The sequence below is a fragment of the Heteronotia binoei genome, chromosome 17 (genome assembly GCF_032191835.1).
Source record: "Heteronotia binoei isolate CCM8104 ecotype False Entrance Well chromosome 17, APGP_CSIRO_Hbin_v1, whole genome shotgun sequence".
NCBI lineage: Eukaryota > Metazoa > Chordata > Lepidosauria > Squamata > Gekkonidae > Heteronotia > Heteronotia binoei.
The window spans coordinates 38286989-38313247 of record NC_083239.1 but is presented as its reverse complement, the minus strand read 5'-3'; the positions used below and the strand labels follow the sequence as shown (position 1 = coordinate 38313247).

General features: G+C 46.5%; 1 protein-coding gene across 1 annotated transcript; it reads right to left on the bottom strand.

The window, feature by feature from the left end:
• Positions 1–308: 308 nt before the first annotated feature.
• Positions 309–19283, bottom strand: LOC132586299 (protein NKG7-like). The gene is made up of 5 exons (XM_060258320.1): positions 19138–19283; positions 14045–14261; positions 12946–13092; positions 8717–8845; positions 309–1246 (listed from the first exon to the last, which is right to left on the bottom strand). The coding sequence occupies exons 2-5, from the start codon at positions 14211–14213 to the stop codon at positions 1182–1184; spliced, it is 510 nt and encodes a 169-aa protein (XP_060114303.1). The 5' UTR covers positions 14214–14261; positions 19138–19283; the 3' UTR covers positions 309–1181.
• Positions 19284–26259: the final 6976 nt, after the last annotated feature.

The following is a 26259-nucleotide window of genomic DNA, read 5'->3' as shown; positions in this document are numbered from 1 at the left end:
AGCAGGGTCCCAAGTGTGTGTGGGGAAAAAAAGGATTTCAATGCTTCATGAAACAAAATAAAGGGGGGGGGATCATCAGTGCAGAATGAAATTGACATGAGATGTAAAGAGAGAGAGACACTGAGATGGGAAACCTGAAGCCTTGAAACCATGTTTCCCTTTAATACTTTTGTGAACAAAGCTGGGTTTTTTGTCCAGGGGTAGGGGACCATTTTGGCAATATCTGGAATCCTGACATTAAAATGGCAGCTGAGCCACATGAACCTTCTGTGAAATTCTGAACTTAAGAATTGCTTGGGGTCAATCCATTTGGAGGAAGAGTGCAATCTGCACAGGATGGGCTTTAAAAACTGCCAAAATCACGACCGCTGTGTAGGCTCAAACTAGAGAATCACAAAGAGAAAATCATGCAAATTTGCAAGGAAGGGCAGCAAATTAATGTTACTATGCAGCTGAGTTAGGGCATTGGTGAAAATACCCTCCCCCATTTCTTTCTTTCTTTTTTCTTTCTGTTTAGTGGCACTAGACCAAAAAGGCTGTGCAAAGCTTCTGCAAGAGGACTTCTCACCTGTACAAATTGCAGCCCTGTGCAAAGCAAGGTGGAGTAGCAGTTGACTTTGCACAGGTGCGTGCATGCGCACACACACATTGTCAACAACCACAGCTTGTGGTGCCAGTGTCAGGGTATTCCACTGTGCATTCTGTACACTCAACATGTTTCCGCGTATTATGAGTGTGTGTTACTCTTTCCCATTTTTCAGTGGTCAATAACACAGCAGAATCCCCTAGGGCTTGGCAATATGCAAAATGGGGCTTTCAGAAAAAGTCCTGTCAGTTTAAATAGTGGGTATCCCCCACCCCACCCCTTTCTTCTGATCCCTTCTGTTCCCTTTCCTTCAACTAACACAAAAATGCATGTGCAAAACCTGAACCATGAGGATTTAAATGGAAGGCGCTTGCTAGACGCTACTGCAAAGCTGTGATAGGGCAATTGTATAATTTTTTTTTTAACTTTGGACCTCGCTCCCCCCCCCCCCCCCCGGCACATGTTACAGGTGATGTTCCACTCCAATTTAGAAAAGTGAGTTTTTCAAAATGGTCACTGCAGAATAAAAACGCTGGAGGAAAGAAGAATGGTGCATAAAGCTAGCACAGAATCCACAGTCAAGATTAAAAGGTTACTATTCTGGTAAAGGGGAGTAAGATATGCGTGCACTATGGGCCATTGCCTTGTAAGCAAGCAAACCTGTAAGGAGAGAAAATAAATATGTTTAGGGGAGAAAGTGAAGCAGGATGGAGCATCCCCAGAAAGATCTAGATCGCTTGCTGATCCCGCTGATCCTCCGATCCCCTGAGCTCTCCCATGCTGATAGTCCAAGAACTCTATAGTCACTTCTCTTGAGCACTGAACAGCTGGAATGCTTTTCAGATTTTTTTTTCAATGAAACAGACTGTGCTGTGACCAATAATACTGTTCATAGAGTGTGCAAGCTATTTGCTGTATGTATTGTCCTAGTTTCACTGATTTATTTTTCTACTAATGCAACACCGTTATCTGCAATGTTTAAATCAGGGGTCCCAGTGTGGTGCCCAGAGGTGCCATGGTGCCTGCCAACACTTTTTCTGGAACCCACCAAGGGTTTTTAGGAAGTGGGTGGGGACAGGTAGGGCTTGTGTCCATCAGGGCTTTTGATTGACTGTGCAGATTTTTTTTAAAAAAAATGTTTTGCTGGCTGCTGCCACCATAGCAAAGGATCTACACCAGGGTTGGCCAAACTTGCTTAACAGAAGAGCCACATAGAATAAACATCAGATGTTTGAGAGCCACAAGACATGAATGTCAGATATTTGAAAGCAGGCAGGAAGGAAGGAAGGAAGATGGGGGAGGGAGGGATAGGTGGAAAGAAAGCAACTTTAACTTTAAATGGATTATCTGAGCTGCTGACTGGCTGGGCTTGGAGATGTGATTTAAAGAGAGAAATGCCTTCTCCAAGATAGCTGACGGGGTGGTGGCGGCTTCGAAATCCACATGACATCTGTGAAAGAGCCACATGTGGCCCCAAGCCGCTGTTTGGCCACCCCTGATATACTCATTCTGTTGCTGCACTCACCATGCTGTCTCAGAATTCCAAATGTGCCTGCAAGCTGAAAAAACTTGGGGGCCCCTGGTTTAACTCATCATGGCTAATACTTGTTTCTGGTTCCAGCCTTTGCCATCTTAGTCCTATTACATTACTTATTAGATGCCCCACCTGGAGGCTAAAAATACCAACAATCCAAACTGTGGAAAAATTAACAAAATATACTGACAATTTTAAACAGTTGAAAAGTCACTTTCAGCCATTTAAAATTGTCAGTATATTTTGTTAATTTATCCGCAGTTTGGATTGTTGGTATTTTTCACTTTGTCCTGTTTAACTCTTGGGTTTGCTACCCATCTGGAGGCTGGCAACCCTAGTTGTCACTCCTGGTGTGCCCACGAGGGGTGTGCATTCGGTTCAGCCAAACTGAATCGGCCGCCGAATACCCCCTGATTCGGAAGTATATGGCGCCATATACTTCCGAATCCAATTAGAAGGCATTATACAGGAGCCGTATAATCAATATCAATATTGATTAATATTCCGTATCAATATTCCATATCAACATTCGGAAGTATACAGAACTCAATGTAAAAGGCGGGAAAGGAGCGTCTGCAGCCTCAGGGAAGCTGCTTGCCTCCTTTCCCGCCTTTGGAAGCCTTTTCCCGCCTCTCCCATAGCCTCCCTGGGATCAGGGAGGGAGGGGGAGAGGGAGAGGAGCCCCAGCAGCCAATCCAAAGCATACATTTGCAAAATGCATTGCAAATGCATGCTTTGCAGGGCTGTTGTGTAGCTGATGGCTGGGCTAATCCCCCAGCCATCAGCAGCGTTGTTGTTCTTTTGTTTACTTGGGTATCCAAGTAAACACTGTTCTCTGACCAATCACAGAGCAGTGGTATTTTTTGAAACTGCTCTGTGTAGGGCCAAAGACGCTTTTTAAGGAGCCTGCTTGGCTGGACTCCATTCCATTGCTGCTGTGTGTGTTGGTGTGAGAGAGAGATTGTGCTGCTCTGGCCCTTGGCCTCAGCTGGTGCTGCTGCTCTCTCTCAGCCTTGCCTGACCTGCCTGGAGAAGACATCTAAGGTAAGACAGTCTTGGGGTTCTTGTTTTTATTTTAGTTAGGATAAAAGTAAAAGGACTTTTTAAGACTCAGAGTCCCTTTACTTATCCAGATTTGGGTGGGTGGGTAGCTTATTTGGGGTTCGGGGGGTTCTGCTGGGGGTGGGGGCCTGGGGTGGGGGGGTTGTCAATTTGCCTATATCTTACTTTAGTGAGAGGACTTTTAAAAGTGCAGTGTCCTTTTACTTTTCCTGATTTGGGTGGCTTGGATTTCTTGGGGTTAGGGTGAAGGTTTTTTGGGGAGGAGGGGTTGGTTAAGTTCCTGTATTACTGAAAGTCAAGTTTTTTACTGTTTTAAAAGGATTCTGTGTTTGATTTGTTGCTGCTGTGTTGTGCTGATGTTGTTCCTTTTCTCTTCTGGTTCTGGGGGGAGGGGGCTGTTTGGCCTAATTTTTATTGTTAAAAAGTTCAGTTTTTTAACAGTTGAGTTTGTTGGCCTTTTCCCAGTTGGATTTGTTTGGATCTGTTGTTGTTGGTTTTGCATCCTGTCCTGTTGTCCCTTTTCCTGGTTCTGGGTTTGTTTGTTTTTTTAATGGGTTGGGGGGTGTTGACTGATTCGGCCTAAGGTTTTTTATTGGTAAAAGTTTAGTTTTTTAACAGTTGAGTTTGTTGGCCTTTTCTCGGATTTGTTTGGATCTGTTGCTGTTGGTTTTGCATCCTGTCCTGCAGTCCCTTTTCCTGGTTCTGTTTTTTTTTTTTTGGGGGGGGGGGGTGTTAAAAGTTAAATTTCTTTCTGTCACGTTTTTTTTTTTAATTACCTCTGGTTGATGTGAGGGGGTTGGTGTGTGGGGTGGGTCACATTCATGTTTTTATAGAGTTATTTTTGGAGTCTGAGGGTGCTTTCGGTTTGGCTAGGGCCACTAAATAGGTTGCCCCACTAATAAGGGTGTTTTAGGGATTGTGTTTTTTGAAACCTTAAAAAAAATTAATCCAGTTTAGGGCTTTATCTTCTTTCAAAATTCAAGTAGGCCAGTTAAGGGCAATTTAAAAAGATTTTAGGTTTCTCATAAAAGGCAGCGTGACTACTAGGCCACATCAGGCTCCCTTTTAAAGAGACTAGGGTTGCAGTGCATCTTGCTTTCAGCCACTGAAAGCTGGTGCATCCTTAGATTTCCATAGGGTAAACCACAACTTCTCTCTAGTTATAGGGGACACCTGATTTCTAGTTTGCAAGGAAATCCAGTTTGTAGGGTTGCCAAGTCCAACCCCAGAAATATCTGGGGACTTTGGGGGTGGAGCCAGGAGACTTTGGGGGTGGAGCCAGGAGACACTGGGGTGGAGCTAGGGGGAGGGGTAAACGGCGCCGGGGAGCGTGGCGAGCCGCCCTGCAGCTGCCGCCTCTTCTCCGCTCGCTGTGGCTGCTCCTCCGAGATGGGCTCAGCCATCCCCATGGCGAGCAGCTCCAGGATCGGGCGGCTCGCCATGCTCCCCGGCGCCATTTCCCCCCCTCCCCACTTCTGTTTTTTTGGGGAGCAGGGGAAGAGGGTGGAAACCTGGGGTCCCCTGCCAGGGCGGGAGGGTTGGGAAGCCTACCGGTTTGTCCCAGGATCTAGTTAGGAGAAGTTTAACTAGGAGGATATAACAAGGATTGCCTTCATAAGGTAGCCTTTTAAAAGCTGTAGCCAGGTAGAGGCAGGATCACCTAGTCTCCTAAACTTTACCAGACTACTACTACCCCAACTCAAAGAAGGACAGGTTAGGGACCAAAAAACAAACAAACAAGTTTTGGTGGGAGGGCTTTTAAAAAGAAGTCAGGGCACCTGTTGGTTCAGGGTACAGTGTAGTGAGTTAGATTTGTAAAAAAACCCCACTCTCAGTTCAGGTTGTGTGAGACTGGCCAAGGGTGACATGAGTGACAGGCAGCAGAAGAAAGGCCCTGGGGGCAAAGCCAAGGAGAAGACTAAAGGGGTGGAGGGGAGGGGGAGGACCCAGTTTCCCCCCACCCCCTGTGTGTAGGGCCACTCCACAGATGCCTTCCAGCACTCCGACCTCTGGCCGGAGTGCGATGAAGAAGGCCCGCCTTGGGCCCTTCATCGAGGCTGCTGCTGGGGCGCCCCCAACAGAGGTTCCATTATGTGCTGGCACTGAGCAGGGGTCTGCTGCTCGGGCAGTCTCTCCTCCAGCTGATTCACTCAAGGCAGCTGTCCAGTGTCAGGGCCTAAAACATCTTCCTTGTGTGGCCTACCTTCTCCACCTCATGGTTAAGGACGCATTGGGCCAGACGAAAAGCCAGGATTGTTGGTATCTAGCCATGACCCATGAGTACCGACTTCTGCTCCAGAAGTGTTGGCACATCACGGGTCACTTCTCACGCAGCAATACAGACTCGTATCTGCTGCATGAGAAACAGACACTGACAGGCATGCCAGGGCATCGCCTGATCGTTGACGTCAGCACACGCTGGAACTCCACCTGTGCCATGCTGGAGTGCATGGTGGAGCAGAGAGCAGCCCTGGATGCCTTTGTCTCTGAGACAAGGGTCTTTCGGGCTGAGAACCGTCTCATCCAAGAGGATTGGTGGTCATTTCTCAGACTGTGGAGATTCTTGGGCCCTTCAAGACCCACACAGAAATGCTCTTGTCTGATACTGAGAGCATCACACTGGTCGTCCCCATGGTCCACATGGCCCATGAGGACCTAGTCTCATTTCTAGTGCCAGCTCAAGGCCGTGCAGACGTTCTTCCAGTGGTGCACGCCCTGGCTGTTAGGCTGCAGGAAGGGCTTGAGGCCCGCATTCAGACTTTCACCCAGGATAAGGTCTACATGATGGTGACCATGTTAGACCCGTGCCTTAAGGGCAGGATCGTCAAGCGGGCCAATGAGCTCGATTGCTGGTGAGACAAGCTCTCCCAGAAGGTCGAGTGCTGCAGAGTCAGGGCAGGCCCAGTGCCGGTAGCTGAGGAGGAAGGGTGTGGAAGCAGCTCATCTGCCACTTCCACTGCTGTTCATCCCCATCCTCCCCGGCTAAGCAGTGTTTCCCACCAGACGCCAAGAAGATTGAGTGCCGAGATGACACTCATCGGGTGGCTTGTTGGCCCCTCTGGGAGCGGTAGGCCCCTGAGAGCGGAGACAGGTGCTGCGATGGTGAGGGACTATCTTTCAGAGCCCAACGAGTCGCAGGAAACGTCTCCTTTGGACTACTGGGTCACGAAGGAGGGGGTCTGGCTGGCCCTCTCCTCTGTGGCCAAGGCATTTTTTCTCATGCCCACCAACGAGCGTGCAGAGCGAGCACGTCTTTTCGCATATGGGCAACAAAGTCTGCCCACATTGCAATCACCTGCAACCCTGGACAGTTGAGCAGTTGGTCTTCCTAAAGGTCAACTTGCCTCTGTTCGGCTCCCCGAATGCAGACTTTGAGAGTGAATGAAGTGAGCAACTACTTGTGCCTGCATCCTCTCTTGGTCCGCGCTTGGAAGGTGGTTGTAAAACGCCCTCCCACTAAACATAGACTAGAGTCCAAAGACAGACCAAACACTCACTCACAAATTGATTGGCAATGCATCCCCCACCCCTCATCCATCCCCAAACCAAAAGTGAATGCTGATTTAAAATCTGCAAAGCAATCCAAATTTCCCCAGTCCCCATCCAAACATGCCTAATAATACTGAAAGGGCCATTGCAGCCCCCAACTGTAACCGACAGCACCTAGACCCAGCCAGGATAACCCAGTTTTTTTTTCAGGGGCAGGAGGAAGAAAGAGGGAGGTGCCAGTGATGATGACAGACAGACAGCAGCCATAACAATGCCAAGGTCCCTCTAATGGGAAAGTGATAGCTGGTGTGTTGCTGCTGAGCTGAGAGAGAAGGAATGGTTCCCTTCTCTCACACAATCTGAGGCCCTCCCAGTGATCTTCCTCATTTGGGGTGCAACTCTGGCTTGCCTCCTCGTGATGCACCCTGGGTAATGCAAAAGAGCCTGGACCAGCCAACCATCCATCACTCAAGGTAAGTCTAAATGCTTCTTGCTTTGTGTCAGATACAGAATGATGTGGAGCTAGGTGTGGTCCACCGCTTCTCTTGTTTGAGAGTTCTGTTGTTTGGGGCAGGGCTGGAGAGCTGGCATCTGTAGACTGCGTGTTCTGTGGCAGGGAAGCTGGCATCTGGATGAGAGACCCAGAACCAGCATGCTTGTTGTGCTTGGCCAGCTCTCCCCGCGTTGTTTGGAGCAGGGCTGGAGAGCTGGCATCTGGGTTTGCTACAGCCAGGTCTGCAGAGTAGTCCTTGAGCAGATTGTATTTTGTGTGGCAGTGACATTGACAACTGGGTTTATATTGGTTCCAGGCCAGCAGGGTTCATAGAGTAGATAGATGGATGGAGTGCATTTGGGTCCTATAGAGATTCTCTGGTGTGAAGTTAGGTTTGGCTTTGGGTACCCCAGGAGTTGGACCCCCTGGTCCAATTTATTTTTAGCCTTGTGGGTTTTGTGTGGGACAGTGCCCTGAAGCTGCACAGCAGTTTGGGGGGCTCTCCTCAAAACCCCCTGCTCCCCAGAGCCACTTTCCCCACAGCAATTATAGTGAAGGAAGTGGCTAATTGGACTTTCCCCAGCATTGGTGGCAATGGGCCTTTTGGGGAGCCCAAAGACAGAGACCCCCTGACCCAATCTTTTTGGGACTTGGGGGTTTTGTAGGGGAGAGTCCCCTGCGGGTTCCATGTAGTTTTGGGGGCTCTCCCTCAAACCCCCTGCCCCTCAGTAGCCTCTGATTATGCCCTATGTTGCCATTTTCAATGGTCCATAGGGTATAATGGGGCCGTATATTCGGATATAGCCGTATATCTCCCAATATATACGGGTATTCCAAATACCAGTATTTGGAAATATACGGTATTCCAAATATGTTGGCCCCATATATTTCCGAATCTGATTAATTCCGAATTTTATTTTTTTGCACTCCCCTAGTGCCCACATCACTTCTGGGTGATGTAGGCACATTGCACGACATTGCTGTTGGGGGCGGATTTCCTCCCATTGACCAGCTGGCCAGCAGTGGGCAGGAACCTGCAAAACCAGGGGACGCCCCACCCCCAACTGGGAAATGGCAAGCCTCGGATGTATGTGTATGCTGTACTGGCTGTTATGCTCTACTGGCCATAATTGACTGGTGATCCCTGACCCTAGAGAGGTTCAGCTGTCTTCAACGAGGGCCAGGACCTTTTCAGTCCTGGCCCTGACCTGGTGGAACTCTCAGAGCCACACGAGATCTTTTTATAGTTCCGCAGGGCCTGTAAGGCAGAGATGGTCCGCCAGGCTTTCAATTAGGACAGTGACCATTGCTGAGCCGGCACCTCCCTCCTCCTCCTGAATGAATGAATGAACAAACAAACAAACCATGCCCTCTCCAGGCTCCACCCCCAATCTCCAGGAATTTTCCAACCCAGAGTTGGTAACAAAAGCCCTAACATAATGGTGTGGAGACACACTGTGGAACTAAGAATGCCAGGTGTCTGCCAATCCACTGGGTAGTACACATCAATATTAAAAATACATTTCAGTATCCCTATTTGGCATATACTCACCACTTTTAAAAAACAGAATGGACGAGACCCAGCCAATAGCAAAAGACCATCCAAACGATTTTCCAAGTTCAGAGGTGTGGTTTGTATACATGCCTGTGAAGGTTGACATAGCAATCAAACCACAAACACCTGGAAACCACAAAGAGAAAGTATTAACATACATTATGTATCTTATAGTCTTGCAAAGCTCCTTTCCTCATCATTGCTTTGGTTCCCCACTGGAGAGAGAAGCGGGGAGAGTCATGGAACCATAGAGCTGGAAGGGATCTCCAGGGTCATCTAGTCCTACTGTAAGCTCCAGCAGGATTGGCTACATCAGGGGTGTGTGGCCTAATATGCAAAGGAGTTCCTGCTACAAAAAAAAGCCCTGGACCTGGAGAAAAATTGCTTCCTAACCCCCAAGTGTCAATCCGTATTTCCCTGGGCATGTAAGAAAGGGCCACAAGATCTAAGCATCGGCGCAACCTTTCCCAGAATCCCAGCTACAAATACAAGTTGATGGGGTGTGAACTGGCAGAGACTGACCAAGAGAAAGATCTTGGGGTCGTGGTAGATAACTCACTGAAAATGTCAAGACAGTGTGCGTTTGCAATAAAAAAGGCCAACGCCATGCTGGGAATTATTAGGAAGGGAATTGAAAACAAATCAGCCAGTATCATAATGCCCCTGTATAAATCGATGGTGCGGTCTCATTTGGAGTACTGTGTGCAGTTCTGGTCGCTGCACCTCAAAAAGGATATTATAGCATTGGAGAAAGTCCAGAAAAGGGCAACTAGAATGATTAAAGGGCTGGAACACTTTCCCTATGAAGAAAGGTTGAAACGCTTGGGACTCTATAACTTGGAGAAACGTCGACTGCGGGGTGACATGATAGAGGTTTACAAGATAATGCATGGGATGGAGAAAGTAGAGAAAGAAGTACTTTTCTCCCTTTCTCACAATACAAGAACTCGTGGGCATTCAATGAAATTGCTGAGCAGACAGGTTAAAACGGATAAAAGGAAGTACTTCTTCACCCAAAGGGTGATTAACATGTGGAATTCACTGCCACAGGAGGTGGTGGCAGCCACAAGCATGGCCACCTTCAAGAGGGGTTTAGATAAAAATATGGAGCGAGGTCCATCAGTGGCTATTAGCCACAGTGTGTGTGTGTATATATATATAAAAATTTGGGGCACTGTGTGACACAGAGTGTTGGACTTGATGGGCCATTGGCCTGATCCAACATGGCTTCTCTTATGTTCTTATGTTCCCCCTTCTTTCCCATGATCTGCCTAATTCAATTTGGATTACAATGAGTAATCCAAAAGAACTGTGTATCAATACGGTACATAAAATCCAAAATATTATATAATTACGGATAAATTAATGTATGTTACAATTTGTGTTGTATTTTTAAAGCCCTTTTTGCAACAACCGTAAGAGCTTTTCACTATTAGCCCCAAATAAGAGTGAAACCACTGAATCTGTAGCAAAATTCTTATATCATGCTCCCAGGAGGTGTACTTTTTGACCACAGACTCTTTTGTTATCTATATGGTGTTGTCTTGTTATGCCAATTAAGGTGTTGTGATGTGATCTGATACAAATTGTCTTCTTCAAAGGACATGAGGAAGGAGTATAGTATTTCCAAGCCACACTGTCAGCAACAACTCTTTAAATGTTGTCTAACTCACAGAATCAGCCTTGTTGCCAGATGGCCATCTAACCTCTGCTTTAAAAACCTCCAAGGAAGGAGAGTCCACTACCTCCCGAGGAAGCCTGTTCCGGAGTCAGTCCGGAGGAGTGGTTAGTATTAGATAGGAGAGACCCAAGTCTGGACCCTCACTCACCATGAAAGCTTGCTTACATGTGTTGGAGGGAGTGACTCAGCATGCCCTGAAAATCTAAAGCAGAGGTGTCAAACACACAGCCCAGGGGCCAAATCAGGCCGGCTCCTATCAGGCCCCTGAGAAACTGGCTGTCATCTGCTTCCTTCTCCCTCTCTCTTGTTTCCTGCTGCATCACAGCTTGCCTTTGCCAGGCTTGCTCAATCGCACAGGAACTACAGAGCAAAGCCTCTATTTTCACCATTGGCTGAGGCTCCTCCCTTGTGGAGAAAGGGAAAAAGAACAGCTTGCTTTGCGAAGCTCTCTCAATCACACATCAGAACTACTGAGCCAAGCCTTTCTTCCTTATATTGTCTGAGGCTTCCCCCGGTCTCCTGGGGAAAGAAGGAAAACTTTCCCCAATTCAATGGATCACACAGGAGAGATACAAAGAAAGCACTTTTAAGACCAATGAGCACTAATATTTTAAGCATATTTTATTTTTAAGTTTTAAAAAATATTTAATTGTGTGTGTCCTTTATAAAGTTTATATCTCTGCTACCTGCTATTACATTTTATGGCATCCATGGCCCGGCCCAACAAGGTCATATTTATGTCAGATCTGGCCCTCATAGCAGATGAGTTCAAAAGGAAAGGTCCCCTGTGCAAGCACCAGTCGTTTCCGACTCTGGGGTGACGCTGCTTTCACAACATTTTCACAGCAGACCTTTTTATGGGGTGGTTTGCCATTGCCTTCCCCCGGTCATTACACTCCCCCCCCCCAGCAAGCTGGATCCTCATTTTACCGACCTCAAAAGGATGGAAGGCTGAGTCAACCTCGAGCCGGCTACCTGAACCAACTTCTGCTGGAATCGAACTCAGGTCGTGAGCAGAGGGCTCCGACTGCAGTACTGCAGCTTTACCACTCCGCACCACGGGGCAGACCCTATGAGTTCAACACCTTTGATCTAAAGAGTACAAGCTGGCCATTGGCCATAGGGGGAAGTACTCTTGCAATTAGGCTTCTTCCTCTGCTTTTGCCTGCAACCTGAATGAGAACTGGATCTATTCGAATGAATATAAGTTTACCTGCATTGCAAGGCACTCCTTGGGAGATTTATTTACTGCCCTCAGACTCACGCTTCTATGACTGGGCAAAACTCTGCTGTATGAACCAAATATCTCAATAATGTGATCTTGGATCAGTTGCGCAGCCTCACCTTGACCTACTTCATAAGGTTGTTGTGAAGCAGAGCTTGTTTTTTAGCAGGAACTCCTTTGCGTATTAAGCCATTACACCTCTGATGTAGCCAATCCCCCTGGAGCTTACAGTATGCCCTGTATTAAGAGCCCTGTAAACTCTTGGAGCCTCATGGTACAGAGTGTTAAAACGGCAGTACTGCAGTCCTAAGCTCTGCTCACGACCTGAGTTTGATCCCTGGCGGAAGCTGGCTTCAGGTAGCTGGCTCAAAGTTGACTCAGCCTTCCATCCTTCAGAGGTCAGTAAAATGAGTACCCAGCTTGCTGGGGGGAAAGTGTAGATGACTGGGGAAGGCAATCGCAAACCACCCTGTAAAAAAAAAGTCTGCCATGAAAACGTTGTGAAAGCAATGTCACCCCAGAGTCGGAAATGACTGGTGCTTGCACAGGGGACCTTTCCTTTTCCTAAACTCTTGGAAAGAGCCCCGTGGCGCAGAGTGGTAAAGGTGCAGTACTGCAGTTGGAGCCCTCTGCTCTCGACCTGAGTTCGATCCCAGCAGAAGCTGGTTCAGGTAGCCAGCTCCAGGTTGACTCAGCCTTCCATCCTTCCAAGGTTAGTAAAATGAGTACCCAGCTTGCTGGGGGGAAAGTGTAGATGACTGGGGAAGGCAATGGCAAACCACCCCATAAAAAGTCTGCTGTGAAAACGCTGTGAAAGCAACATCACCCCAGAGTTGAAAACGATTGGTGCTTGCACAGGGGACTACCTTTTTAAACTCTTGGAGGATTGGCTACATCAGAGGGCATGGCCTAATATGCAAATGAGCTCCTGCCACAAAAAAAAAGCCCTGTTGTGAAAATAACATGGAGGAGAGGAAACCTACATGTACTGTTTTGGGTTCCAATTGGGTAGAAAGGCAGGGTTTAAATGCAGGACTTTTTTTTTTAACAGAAACTCCTTTGCATATTAGGCCACACCCCCAGGAGGACAGGCTATATCAGGGGTGTGTAGCCTAATATGCAGAGGAGTTTCTGCTACAGAAAAAGCCCTGTATAAATTAAGTAATCATTCAATAGATAAGAAATGAAATACTACTACTACTAATAATAATCATAATGATAATAATAATAATGATGATGATGATGATGATGATGTAGGAAACCTGTGAAAAGAATGGAACTGTGGGAATCCCAACACTTCTAGCCAATTAAATTACGTACCTGCCACAATGCTGGCTGACACTGTAATAACTTTTATGGAAATAGAGCCAACATGGGTCCGGAAAAATGAGGTGAAAAGACCAAAGAAGGAAACAGTACCAGCCATCATCCCCATGACCATAAAGGCTCGGGTGCCATGGATAAAAGCTGCAACAAGGCAGAAGGGAGTTAGATGTGCATTAATGAAACACAGCAAAAAAGCAAACAATGTGCACGCGTGTATGATTACATCCACATTCTTGTGTGCATGGGTTGCGTTTTAGTAATGTATGGGATAGTACATGTGCAATAGTATGATGCAAGATGAACAAGAGTCTAGATGTAAAGACAGTGGCAGCAGTATGACTTTTTATAGTGTTGTACAGTCAAGGAATAATGGGAAAGACCATGGCTCAGTGGTAGAGCATCTGCCTGGCATGCAGAAGGTCCTAGGTCCAATCCCTGGCATCTCTAGCTAAAAAGGGACCAGGCAGTAGGAGATGTGAAAGACCTCAGCCTGAGACCCAGGAGAGCCACTGCAATACTGACTTTGATGGACCCAGGGTTTGATTCAGTAAACGCAGGGCCAACCCTATACTTTCTGGCACCCTAGGCAAGGCTAACTTCTGGTGCCCCCTCCCCGCACTGATAATATCACTGAGTCACATAGGGGGTGCCCAATTTGGTGCCCCTAGAAGGCTGACACCCTAGTCAATCACCTAGTTTGCCTAGTGGCAGGGCCGGCCCTGAGTATAAAGCATCTTCATGTATTCATGTGAATCATTGCAAGTTTACTATCAGGGCTTTTTTTGTAGTGGGAACTCCTTTGCATGTTAGGCCACACCCCTCTTATGTAGCCAATCCCCCAAGAGCTTACAGGGCTCTCATTACAGGGCCTACTGCAAGCTCTTGGAGGATTGGTTACATCAGAGAGGTGTGGCCTAATGTGCAAAGGAGTTCCTGCTACAAAAAAAAAAAGCCCTTGCTATCATACTCTTCCCCTCCCCGCAAAACACACATGCATTTAATCCCAACAACAGAATGACTGATCAATGCTTTGGTCTACCATGTGTGTAGTTGTCCAGTCCCAGGGAAGACCTGACTTTACAAATTACCTTACCTGGCACATTCATTCCATATCGTACACAAAGGTCGCCCCTACACGTTTGCCACAGTCCTGAGTGTTGGTTTTTCAAATCCACTACCCAGAAGTCTGAAGCCAGGGCAATGATGAGCAGCAGGAGGCTTATGAAAGAGAAGAGGCAGGCAGTGATCTGCAGGTGTTCCATAGTGGAGGGTGATCAGGTGTGCGGTGGTACGGCACAACGGGGATGAACCTGGGGAGGGGGGAACCGTGGAGGTTTTGGGTTATGCCTAGCCAGGCCTCAGATTCAGCAGGAGCTCACATGAGCGCAGCTCCTGAACCTTTCTTTTCTTCTCTTTTTTAACATGATAAGTTTATTTTAAAAATTTCAAGTTATACAGAACTTTGTTGGGTGAAGTAGTATCAAGTAGATTAATTCCATATAGAACAAAATTCTACTATGCATAAAGTACTATGGTATATATAACATTGTAGAACATCTTATTTAGCAATTAAGAGAACATCCAGTTCACCAATCAATCAATCAATCAATCAATCAATAGATAAATAAATAAATAAATATCTTATTAAGGATAAATTAACTGGGAATTGGGCTAGAATTTTTGACTCTTAAGCTTAGAATAAGGCCTTGCTCCATCCCAAGCCAAACAAAAGGGAATATTTAAATAAAAAGAGAAAGAGGGGATAGCATAAATTAGAAAGAATTATAGTGAGAGAAACTAAAGGTAAACTGTGTTAATAGGTAAGGTGTTTTTAGATTCAGTATATTCCAGAAACAGAAGCCATTTTTCTTCAAAAGATGTGACCTTGGGGTAAAAGACAAGGAAAGTTGTGCCACAATTTTCTCCAATATTAAAATGTCCCAGATTTTTGTAAATCAGAGATCAAGTGATGGTAAGGGGCTGGATTTCCATAGAGATGCTATAGCCATTTTAGCAGCTGTAAGAAGACTGTCAATCAATTCGCAAAAACTCCTGAACCTTTCTGACAGTTCTCCCTAGAGAACTGTCAGAAAGGTTCAGGGGAGGGAAGGTGGCTCAGTGGTAGAGCATCTGCTTGGTAAGCAGAAGGTCCCAGGTTCAATCCCTGGCATCTCCAAAAAAAGGGTCCAGGCAAATAGGTGTGAAAAACCTCAGCTTGAGACCCTGGAGAGCCTCTGCCAGTCTGAGAAGACAATACTGACTTTGATGGACCAAAGGTCTGATTCAGTATAAGGCAGCTTCATATGTTCATATGTTCCCTCTTCCTCTCCACTTACCTTGTCCATTGAATAGTAGGTGCAACCTCATTCACCCCTGGAGAAGCCGTATGCCACCCTTTTCCCACTTCTTATGTGATTTTGGGCAGCAGGTGGCTTGCTGGCCTTTTGACTGGGGTGGGGGCGGACCAGAAGAGCGATGGCTGCTTGGGCTGGCTGGATCTCTAGCCAGCCCAAGCAGGCCTTGCTTGCCCTGGGCTCTTCTTTTTTGCATCTGGTTGCTTTTGGCTGGGGGGGGGGCATATGCTAAAAGAGTTATGCTAATGAGCACTACCACCTATTTTTCTACAAAATGACCCCTGTGTATAGCAGGAAGGTTAGACCGGTTATGCCTGCAAGCTGATAGTACTTGGGAAATAAAATTGAGTTACCTGTGCATACAGAGAGGTCGTTTTCGCACTCACCTCCAGCCGGCGCGACCCCCCCTCTTCACGGATTTCACGGATCTGCGCGGATTTCGCACTAAATGCTTTTTGGCGATTTACGTTTGAGCGGCTTTTGCGACGGGAGTTTCCGGCGCAAAAGGTTGCTCCGCGGCATTTAGTGCGAAATCCGTGCAGATCCTGCGTGGTGAAGAGGGGGGTCGCGCCGGCTGGAGGTGAGTGCGAAAACGACCAGAGCTAATCTGGAATTATTGTGTATGGAAGATGAATTTTTGATAAGAGTAAAGAAATTGATTTTTCATAATTATTGAAGAGAGTGTCTTTATTGGACATTTGTGAACATCATATACTGGATAAGAGGTATTTTTTACATGGAGTCTGCACTTTTTTGTAAACATCCAGGTGGAGCCTGATCATCTCCCAGAATTAAAACTGATCTCCAGGTCCCTGGAGAAAATGGCTGCTTCATTATACCACACTGGTGGAGTCCCAATGAAACGTCAGCTCTTCAAGTCGCTCAGATAAATCGTTCAGCCGCTCCAACGAACGGCTCAACACTCCTGCTAGTTTATAGGCAGTGTTTCAGTATGGAGGCTTCCTCAAGAGTAATTCTTCAGTGTAAAGGTAAAAAGGTAAAGGTAGTTCCCTGTGCAAGCACCAGTCGTTTCCGACTCTGGGGTGACGTCTTATCACAACGTTTTCACTTTTTACGGGGTGGTTTGCCATTGCCTTTTTACGGGGTGGTTTGCCATTGCCTTCCCCAGTCATCTACACTTCCCCCCCAGCAAGTTGGGAACTCATTTTACCAACCTCGGAAGGATGGAAGGCTGAGTCAACCTCGGGCCGGCTACCTGAACCCAGTTTCCGCTGGGATAGAACTCAGGTCATGAGGAGAGAGCTCAGACTGCAGTACTGCGGCTTTACCACTCTGCGCCATGGGGCTGCTAATAATTCTTCAGTGTACTAACCGATAAAATACAACAAATATGCCTCATACAGCATCATAGATACACAGTAGTCATCCCTCAAAAGAAATATATAATGCATACAAACATACCTTCAAAACTTTCCATTTACTCTAACCATAAATATTAATAACAAGGACTCTTGAACTTTGAAATATTAATCCTAGACCTATTGAGAGAATCCCTGGGAAGTTGCAACTTATTATACAGAGTACATAGTGTCTTAATTTCACAATTGTGCTTATCTTTGTTGGTCAATGATATGGAAATATGTATTGTAAATGATGAGTATGGATTATATTCTATATGAATCTATTTTGGATTTGGATTATACAGCATATATAGAATTTGTATTAAGTTGTTTTTTACAGTTGTTTCGTTTCTTGCTACACTTTCAAATGACACTCCAGCATAAAGCTTCAAGGGTGCACTCTCTCTCTCTCTGTAAAAATATAAAATCAATCAGCTCTCACCATAGTGAGAAACCAGTCTCTAGATCCTGTGCAGAAACCACAGACTTTGAAGTGTGACCCCACTGCCCAAACGAACCAGCAGCAACATGCTCTAGGGCCTTTTTTCAGCAGGAACACTGTTCTGGCTGGCTCAGCATCAGGGGGTGTGGCCTAATACGCAAATGAATTCCTGCTGGGCTTTTTCTTCAAAAAAAGCCCTGACGTTCTATGGATCGTAATCTTCTTCAAGGTCACTCTTAGCGTCAGACCCTCCCTTCCACCTGGAACTTTCAAAAACACCATTTGTATATACAGTAAAAATACTATAATGGTGAGGAGGGAAAGGGCTGATACTTCTTCTCCGAATGAGCCCTGATTCCACAGAAATGAGAAGGAACAACTCATCGCTGACTATCATATATGGCAAGGATCCTGCAATCCATAATGTGTGAATCAGCTTCAAAGGCTAGGATCACACATACTAAATAATGCACTTTTAATCCACTTTCAATGCACTTTACAACTGGATTTTACTGTGTGAACTTGCAAAATCCAATTGGAAAGTGCATTGAAAGTGGATTGAAAGTGCATTATTTAGTGTGTGTGATCACAGTCACTGTGTTTTTTTTTTAAATCAGCAAGATGTAAGATGTAATTTATTAACATCTTTCCAATGAAAATTCCGAAATCAACAGGTTGAGGTAGGCATTACAAAACCCTGACTAATTTCAAATGTAGCAAACAACGAAAGTCATATACCACGGAACAATAGCTAACAATAGATTATAAATATTCCATTGTAATTTGCATTGTGTGAACAATTATTGCAAATAGATATTCCACACAAATCTCTATAAGCATCCACAAAACTGATATTAAATACAATTCCAATGTCTAGTCTATATAAAATACTCCATAGAATCTCAATCTCACAGACCCAGCACACAATCCTAATGAAGTAATTTAAAGTGCAGTACTTTTAACTGCTAAACGAGGCCAAATAACATTCCAAACTTATTTCCAAATGAGCTGAGGTGAATCGAGCAGCCAATTTTGAAGTAAAGTGCTTGTAGAAATAACTTCATAATCCATTCAAAAGGTTGGTTTTGAAGGAGCCCAGCCACCTAAATGAAATGTACCATTTCTGACATTCCTTTGTCAATGAGTCTTAACACTTTTTGACCCCCTCCCAGTCCAACACAGTCCTCACAAGCAAATCCTATCGGAGCTAATCGTCTCCTGATTTATACCCTGGGCTTGCCACAAACTAACACTGTCTAATGCACAGGTAGGTCGCCTAAAGGTGAAAAAGAGGAAATATGAGGCACTACATGACATGGTTGCCACTTTGGTGCAGCAATATGAGCAGGTGGAAGATAAACGTAATTACTTAAGGAGACTGGCTAATTTGCAATGAAGAATTATATCTGAGTTATTATTGTTGTTGTTCTTAAATAATTGTTGCTTTTACTATTAGGGTTTGGTAGTCTTTTGTCATAGTCACTGGGTGTATTTTTAAAATACAAGTAAAGGGAACTAGGAAGCTAGGAAATCGACCTATTTTAATGTTATCTTATGTTTTTGCTATCTTATGGTTTTAATTTTTAATAACAAAATAAGTAAATATTAATTATTTAAAAAATTTTAAGCCATATAGTTGTTCAAAAGCTGTGAATACTAGACAGTACTTTAGAAATTACTTCATACCAACACTAAAAAGGTCGATAAATTGTAAATTAATAAATTTAATTTTATTTCAAAATATTTCTATATAGAGTTTAATTTCTGTTATTATTGTTTTTCCTTCTTAACAAAGTGGTCACTTTTATTCCCTGTATTTTCCCTTCCAAACCTTTGCACTCAAGAGCATTAAAGCCCTCTTCATCCAGGCCACCGAGTCACTGACTCAGACCCTACAATAAATTTTGTTAGCCTTTACGGTGCTACTGGACTCTTGCTCTTTTCTACAGAGACACAATACTAGGTAAACTTGGCCCACGATGACTTCACTTGGAGGAAGATTTACCCAGACCTAACAAAGGCAACTTACCTGGAAGGGATCCTCAGTCTGCTGGCGATTCTCAGGTAAGAAATATGTAGCAGGCCTTTGAATCTGTCCTTTTGGCTCTCTGTGTAGCCCAAACTCTATTCCTTACTGGTGACAAATGCGAATGTCCCTCATGGAGAGAAAGAACCACAAAGTATATGAGGTATCCCTTTTATATGCCATCGGAGGAGGGGTTAGTTAAATATATTTTCCTTGAGGATTAGAGTTTCATAAAACTGTAAGGAAACATAGTCCTGTTTTATGCTGTTACTGCTTTGACATGCTCTTCCGTATTTAAATATGTTCTCGGCTTGTCTTATCTGCAAAGCCAGATAAAACCACCTGGCCTTTGTGTATATTTGGTTAGCAGAATAACTCAACAAAGCAAAGTACACCTGAGATTCATGGTATCGGAGCCAATGTTGCCAGGGAAAACCCAGAAGTTATCCTTGGAGGTTTTCTTTAGTGCTAATTTCCGCGTGTTAGTTGGCATTTGCGAGAGGACTTCTTGGTGCATGGTACCCACTGGGAAATGCCCACATTGGTGATTCAATCACAGACAGTGAAGGAAAAAGAAGAATAAAGTTAATGAAGAGGAGGATGGAACTATTAAATAATAACAACAAAAACCTTTGACAGAAGACTAAGGCCAATTCCCCACTAGCCTTGTCTCGGACTCGTGCATCTTTTTCCCACAGTGTTTTTACCCGATTTTGCACACGCTGTAACTTGCCCCGCCTCTTTCCCAAGATTTCTCCACGGTTGCAGGATTCTTTGAAAACCAGGATTTTGAAGTCGTGCAGAGAACATGGGAAAGAGGCAAGGCAAGTCGCAACTCCACAGCAGTGTGTGCAAAAGCACCACGGGAAAAAAGAGGCACAAGCCCAAGAAAAGGCTAGTGGGGAATCGGCCTAACAGTACTTATGAGTACACTCATACTCAAGTTAAGTCTACCACCTTCATTTGTGTGCCATGGAAGCAATACAATGTGCCATCTGATTTTTGGACTCTCTTAGAACTATGGTCCCCAGAACTGTCAGTGGTCTGTAGCTTTGATAGTGGGGTATGCAAACAGTCAGCATTCTGATGCTGCAGAGTCACTGCATCATAGGGTTGCCAAGTCCAATTTCGGAAATATCTGGGGACTTTGGGGGTGGAGCCAGGAGACTTTGGGGGTGGAGCCAGGAGACTTTGGGGGTGGAGCCAGGGGGAGGGGGGACGGCTGCCGCCGCCGCCTGTTCTCCGCTCACCATAGCTGCTCCTCCGAGATGGGCTCAGGCTGAGCCCATCTCGGAGGAGCAGCTAAAATGAAGCCGAGAAGAGGCGGCCCTGCTCTTCTGGCAGTTTCTGCAGGAAACACCGCTGGGCAACTGGGCCTCCGAGGAGGGTGTGGGGCCGCAGAAGCCGCCCGCCCCGTCTCGGGGAAGCCGCGAAGGCAGCAGAGAAGGGAGGGTGGCAAGGACAACCCACCGGGCCTCGGCAGCTCCATCCCCCCGGCCTCCCTCCCTCCCGTGCTGCGGCGGGGCAGGGCAGGACGCTTACTCACCTGGGGTTGCTGGGACTTGGGGGGGCGGCGGCGGCAGCTGTGCTGCTAGAGGCAGCTGACCACGCGGTCGGTGTAAAGGACGGGCTTGAGGGTACGCGAGCGCTACGGGCGCAACGGGCGGGGCGTGGAGACCTTCTGCTACGGCTGGCCGCAGCGCTCGCACACCCTCAAGCCCGTCCTTTACACCGACTGCATGGTCAGCCGCCTCCACCAGCACAGCAGCCGATGAGGAGCACATGGAGCGCGAGCGCAGGCGGTCCCCTCAACCCCCGCTGGTGATGCTGTTCACCCCCAGCATCCTCCCCGGCAGCCCCCGACGCCGCCAGCAGCAGCAGCAGCAGGAGGACGCCGCTTCTCCCCCCGCTTCCGTTTTTGGGGGGAGCGGGGGAAGAGGCTCGGAAACCTGGGGTCCCCCGCTAGAGCGGGAGGGTTGGGACCCCTACTGCACCAGCACAACCCTCTAGGGTTTCCCCAAAACTATGGCTTTATCATAGAGATTTGGGGGGAGTCCTAGGCTGCATTCAGATCGGTAGCTTGTGGCAATGGCCTGCCAGCTTTAAAAAAACTGAGGCACCCCACCGTGAGCAGACATCACATCCCGGCCACCAAGAGAAGCATGGACTGCAAGTGTCCTGGAGGAGTGGTCACACTGTTCTTGCACATGCAAGGTGCTTCCATGGCACACCCCAGCCATTCAGATGGCCCAGAAATGCACCAGGGAAGCAATTCAGTGATTTGCCACTGGGAAGTACCTGGTGTTTCTTTGAAGCAAGGTGGCGGTGTCAGAAGATGAAGTAGGTGCAATTGTGGCTCGGGGCCCAGATGTCCACATATGAATGTGCCTGTTTAATCCAGGAGTATGGGGTGGCTCGTCTGAATTCAGCCCTAGAGTGTCATACAGACATGATGATATCGCTTCCAAGTTTAGACTGGAAGTAATGCCATTGTGTTGGAACACTGTGTCCAACAGGAATTCATTTGCATATTAGGCCACCACCCCCAACATTACCATTGTTTTGCCCAGGCCTTTTTGGTAGGAAAAATCCAGCAGGGGCTCATTTGCATATTAGGCCATACCCCAACATCACCATTGTTTTGCCCAGACCTTTGCCCAGACAGAAAACCCAGCAGGAACTCATTTGCATATTAGATCACACCCCTGATGCACCAAGCCAGCCGGAACTGCATTCTTGTGTGTTCCTGCTCAAAAAAAGCCCTGATGATATCACTTCCAAGATTATGCTGGAAGTAATGCAGTGGTGTTGGAACGCCGCCTATTTCCCCCCATTTTCCCCACTGCTACTCTAAGGAGCAGTAACAGGCAATAGTGGCTGCCAGCGGGAGGACAGTGATGTATGAAGCTACACTGTTATTTGGATTTAGCCCCACATTCCTTGCTTTACAGATCGGGGGTGCAATTCTTTCTTTTTTTTTTCAGTTACAAAATTTATTTGACAATGCCAGGTGTTCTTCAGTTTCCAAAATAGCAATTTCATTTTATAAAGAAACCTAGAGATCATTTTAAAACTGGGCACGGGGGGGAGGGGGGGAGACTGGTTTGTCCAGCTTTTGTAAAAATAGCAATATTCACAATTTTTGTTAGCAATTTCTTGAAGTACCTTTTTCTGAAGGGTGTGCAGCTCTGAATGTGCAGGCTTCCTATTGCGCCTCTGGGAGCTGGGGGTCCCTGCCACCAGGACTTCTTTGTAGGAAAAGCCCAGCAAGAACTCATTTGCATATCATGCCACACCCCTGCTAAAAAAAGAAAGCCCTGCCTGCTATCCACGGCACATTCCTAACATCATTCAGCTGGGTTGGCAGTGGGGGGAAATAGCTGGAAACAGTGGGGATGTTGGCAGTGTCCTTCTGACACACTGACATCATTCCCAGTCCCCCAGAAGTTACATCAGTGCATTGCCAGGGGATGCCAGGGGTGCTCTGACAATTGGGCAAAACTCTATGGTTAAACTATAGAGCAGGGGTAGCCAAACTGTGGCTCAGGAGCCACATGTGGCTCTTTCACACATACTGTGTGGCTCTCAAAGCCTCCACCATCTCATCTGCTGGCTTGGAGAAGGCATTTGTCTCTTTAAATCTCTTCTCCATGCCAAACCAGCTGGTGGCTTGGAGAAGGTATTTAAGGTTAAAGTTGCTTTCTTTCCACTTCTCCCTCCCCATCTATTTTCCTTCCTTCCTTTCTGCCTGCCTGTGGCTCTCAAACATCTGACGTTCATGTCTTGTAGCTCTCAAACATCTGACATTTATTCTATGTGGCTCTTTAGTTAAGCAGGTTCGGCCACCCCTGCTATAGAGCTTTGTCCAAATGCCACAGTAAGTCAGTTTGGTGTAGGGATTTAAGAGCAGCAAGACTCTAACCTGGAGAACCAGATTTGATTCCCCACTCCTTCACATGAAGCTAGCGGAGGGACCCTGAGCCAGTCACAAGTTCTCTCAGCAGTGTTTCAGCCCTACCTACCTTACAGGGTGTCTGATGTGGGAAGAGAGAAGGCGATTGTAAGCCACTTTGAGACTTCTTTGGGTAATGAAGGGTGGGGTATAAAACCAATTCTCTTCCTCCGCCAAAATTTGATTTTGGGGGGTAATTTCTTGCAACAGTTTGTAAAAATAATTGGTAATTTTTGGCAAAGAATTTCAAAGGGTTGATTTGGTTTTGTGCATCTGTGGACTTCATGAGGACCAGGAACTTACTATTGCAGAAGAAGATAGGGAAGGGATTCTATCTAAGTCTGTGGTCATCAGCCATGCTGACAGCTTGAAGACACATGTCCACTCCTATGCTGTGACAGTAAAATATCGAGGAAAGGTGAGAAGAGCTACTGAGCAGACACAGACCAAGTAATCCTGGCTTTGGACTGGATGGGGAAAGAATGCTGTTGCTGGGTAGCTCCTCCTTTCCCAGGGCTTCCAAGTTCCCACTGGGGGTGGGGGATCCCCCAGTTGGTGAGCCCCAACCCACAGGCAGGGAAGAGAACACCAGGGGAATCCCTGCCCCCAAAAGAGCCCTTCACTGTGTGGTGTGATGTCACCTGGAAGTGATGTATCATGCTGGGCTCGTCATGCGGGACGCTCTAGGAATTTGGTTGAAACTCTGTGGTTTCACTCAAGGATGCTCTAACAATTTGCTAGAATATCCCCACATGACACCGCTGAGTTTTAACCAAATTCCTAGAGTGTCCCGCACAATGAGCCTGGCATGATACATCACTTCCGGCAGCTGTGGGGGACGTGGCAGCCCTATTCTTTCCCCCTTATCTAGGGGAACTCTGTGATAACTGTTCTCTTAGAAGCCCCGCCAAGAGAAAAGTGTCTGAATCTGTGATGGATTGTGGGGAGGAGAGAGGTTTGTTTATGGAATTTGAATCCCACCCATCCTCCAAAGATCTCAGCGCTTTGCACAGTTCACTCCTCTTCCATTTTAGCTTCACGACAGCCTTGTGAGCGAGGTTAGGCTGAGATAGACAGAGAGAAACCAAAGGTCATCGAGTAAATGTTAAATTTCTTTCCAATCCAACACATCAAGCACTACACCACACTGGCTCTCAACTCCCCTTTGTATAACTTAAGACTCCCCTGACATTCGATGTGAACAGAGCAGAGAAGAGAGGAATAGCAGGGTAAGAGATCAGAAAGCTCTGTCAGTCTAGTTTGATCCAAGATTGTGTAAATATGCCCTCATGTGAGGAAAGGGAGGAACAGCCACAGATTTCACACAATGTTTTGAAGACTTCATAACCACAAACTCACCAGACGGGGGCACATTTCCACTGTTGTATTCTAGCCTTACAGGAAGTTCTTTAAAAATATAAAATTGTCACGTGGTTCCTGAAGTTGTGGTCAAGAAGACGAGCTCTGCCTTATCTGCTGGGTTGGGTCCTGCCACTCATTTCCATGAGGGCTCGTTTTCACCAGTTTCCCCCTCCTGTGGTAAAACTCCACTGTGAGCAAATACCCCTCTATTCCAGCAATGGACATTGTGATCTCTGGCTTAACGAGCAGGATGCTTAAATGCACGAGACTTTCAAGTATCTACACTAGGCATAGGGCTTGCCCGACCTATGCTGAAGGGGGTTTCAGTCATCTAAGCAGCAAACACACTGATTGGAAACTAACAACTCTACAACACCTCCCAGTCAACATCACGTTCCAACTTGGCTCCGCAGAACAGGAGGAAAGAGCGCCTATCCTGAGCTGTCCAGCTTCCTGGTTCCAGAATCGCTAGTCCAGCCTCATGGTTCCAGCCTCTTGCCACCAGGGAAGCCATTGCTCAGGCTAACAACAGCAGCTGTCACCCTCTTGTATCTTTGGAAGCCATAAGAATGAAGCGGGAGCCCTACATACACAGTATGTGCCTCAGACTTTGCATAAGCCCATCAGGTTGCATCCTGCCAGCCATCCTGAGCCAGATGCCAGACAATGGACTGTATTACACCAGATGTGTCAAGACAAAGGACATTCCAGAGGCAGAGACCATCACCATTGTGTTTTGTTGGGTGTCACTCTAGATAACAAATTTGGCTCCATATTGACCCTTTAGATAAACCCTATCAAGGAATGCTAACCCTTCACCCTTAATCCCTCTCCCCACATCATCCTGGAGCATCCCACTTTCTATATGTCATGTGACCATGTATCACATCCCATGTGACCCTGCAACCCCGCCCATCTGACCCCCTAAGGGCATCAGATAGTCCTTAAGAGGTCATCTGACCTGCTCCCCCTAAGGGCATCAGATAGTCCTTAATAGGTCTAACACACCATTTCTCAAGTGTGCTTCATACAGTTACCCTACCCTGCTGTTTGAATCCACCCCCTAAACCTGATCAGTTCAGGGTCCCCAATAGCTTGCCATGCAGGTCGTGTCTTGCTACCTCATTCCCTTTTTGTCGCTATTGGAAGCTTCAAGAGAAGATGACGATAGGTACAGTATTCCCTTGTCTATGTTTTACCCCCACATTACCCCTATCAATTTCATATCTGTTTTCCTAGGTCTGTGTGAGTGTTGTATGAATTTATTGCCTGGCATGTATGTACTATTTTTTTTAATAAAAACCCCAATTATTTTATTTTAATCAGTCTCCTCATCAATTCAGTGAGTGTCTGAAGGCCATCTCCTGTATACACAGATTCTGTATCCCTTGGAGCCATAGTTGCCCACCTTTTAAATTCCCCAACCTCTTATTGAGGGCAATTTGGCTTACACTACCTCCACCTTCATGCTGTTTCTTGGTGTCCAAAGTCCCCCCCACCCCCGCCCCAGCAGCATTTGAGAGGCATTTTGGGCTGCAAAAGGATGAAAAGGAGGCAGAGAAGTTGGGCTTTGCTGATGGAAATACTTCTGTCTGCTGAGATTTTTGGCATCACCCAGGACTCTCTCTTGTCCCAATACAATCACAGACTCACAGATTTAGAGAGGTCCTGATAGCGGCACTTGCAACTGTGAGAAAAGGTGGCTGTCACCCACTATAAAAACACAATAGGAATGACTGCTGATTTCTCTTGCAAGTCAAGCCTCTCAACCTGCAATGAGTGTCCTCATGAACAGCCTGTCCCTTGTTTTC

What these genes read in the sequence shown, in the direction of transcription:
- LOC132586299 (XM_060258320.1), bottom strand. Translation starts at nt 14,213, where the DNA reads ATGGAACACCTGCAGATCACTGCCTGCCTCTTCTCTTTCATAAGCCTC. An exon ending in ATATGGAATGAATGTGCCAG is followed by an intron (nt 13,093 to 14,044) that starts GTAAGGTAATTT and finishes GCCTTGTTGCAG; the next exon opens with CTTTTATCCATGGCACCCGA. An exon ending in CATTCTGTTTTTTAAAAGTG is followed by an intron (nt 1,247 to 8,716) that starts GTGAGTATATGC and finishes CTCTCCTTACAG; the next exon opens with GTTTGCTTGCTTACAAGGCA.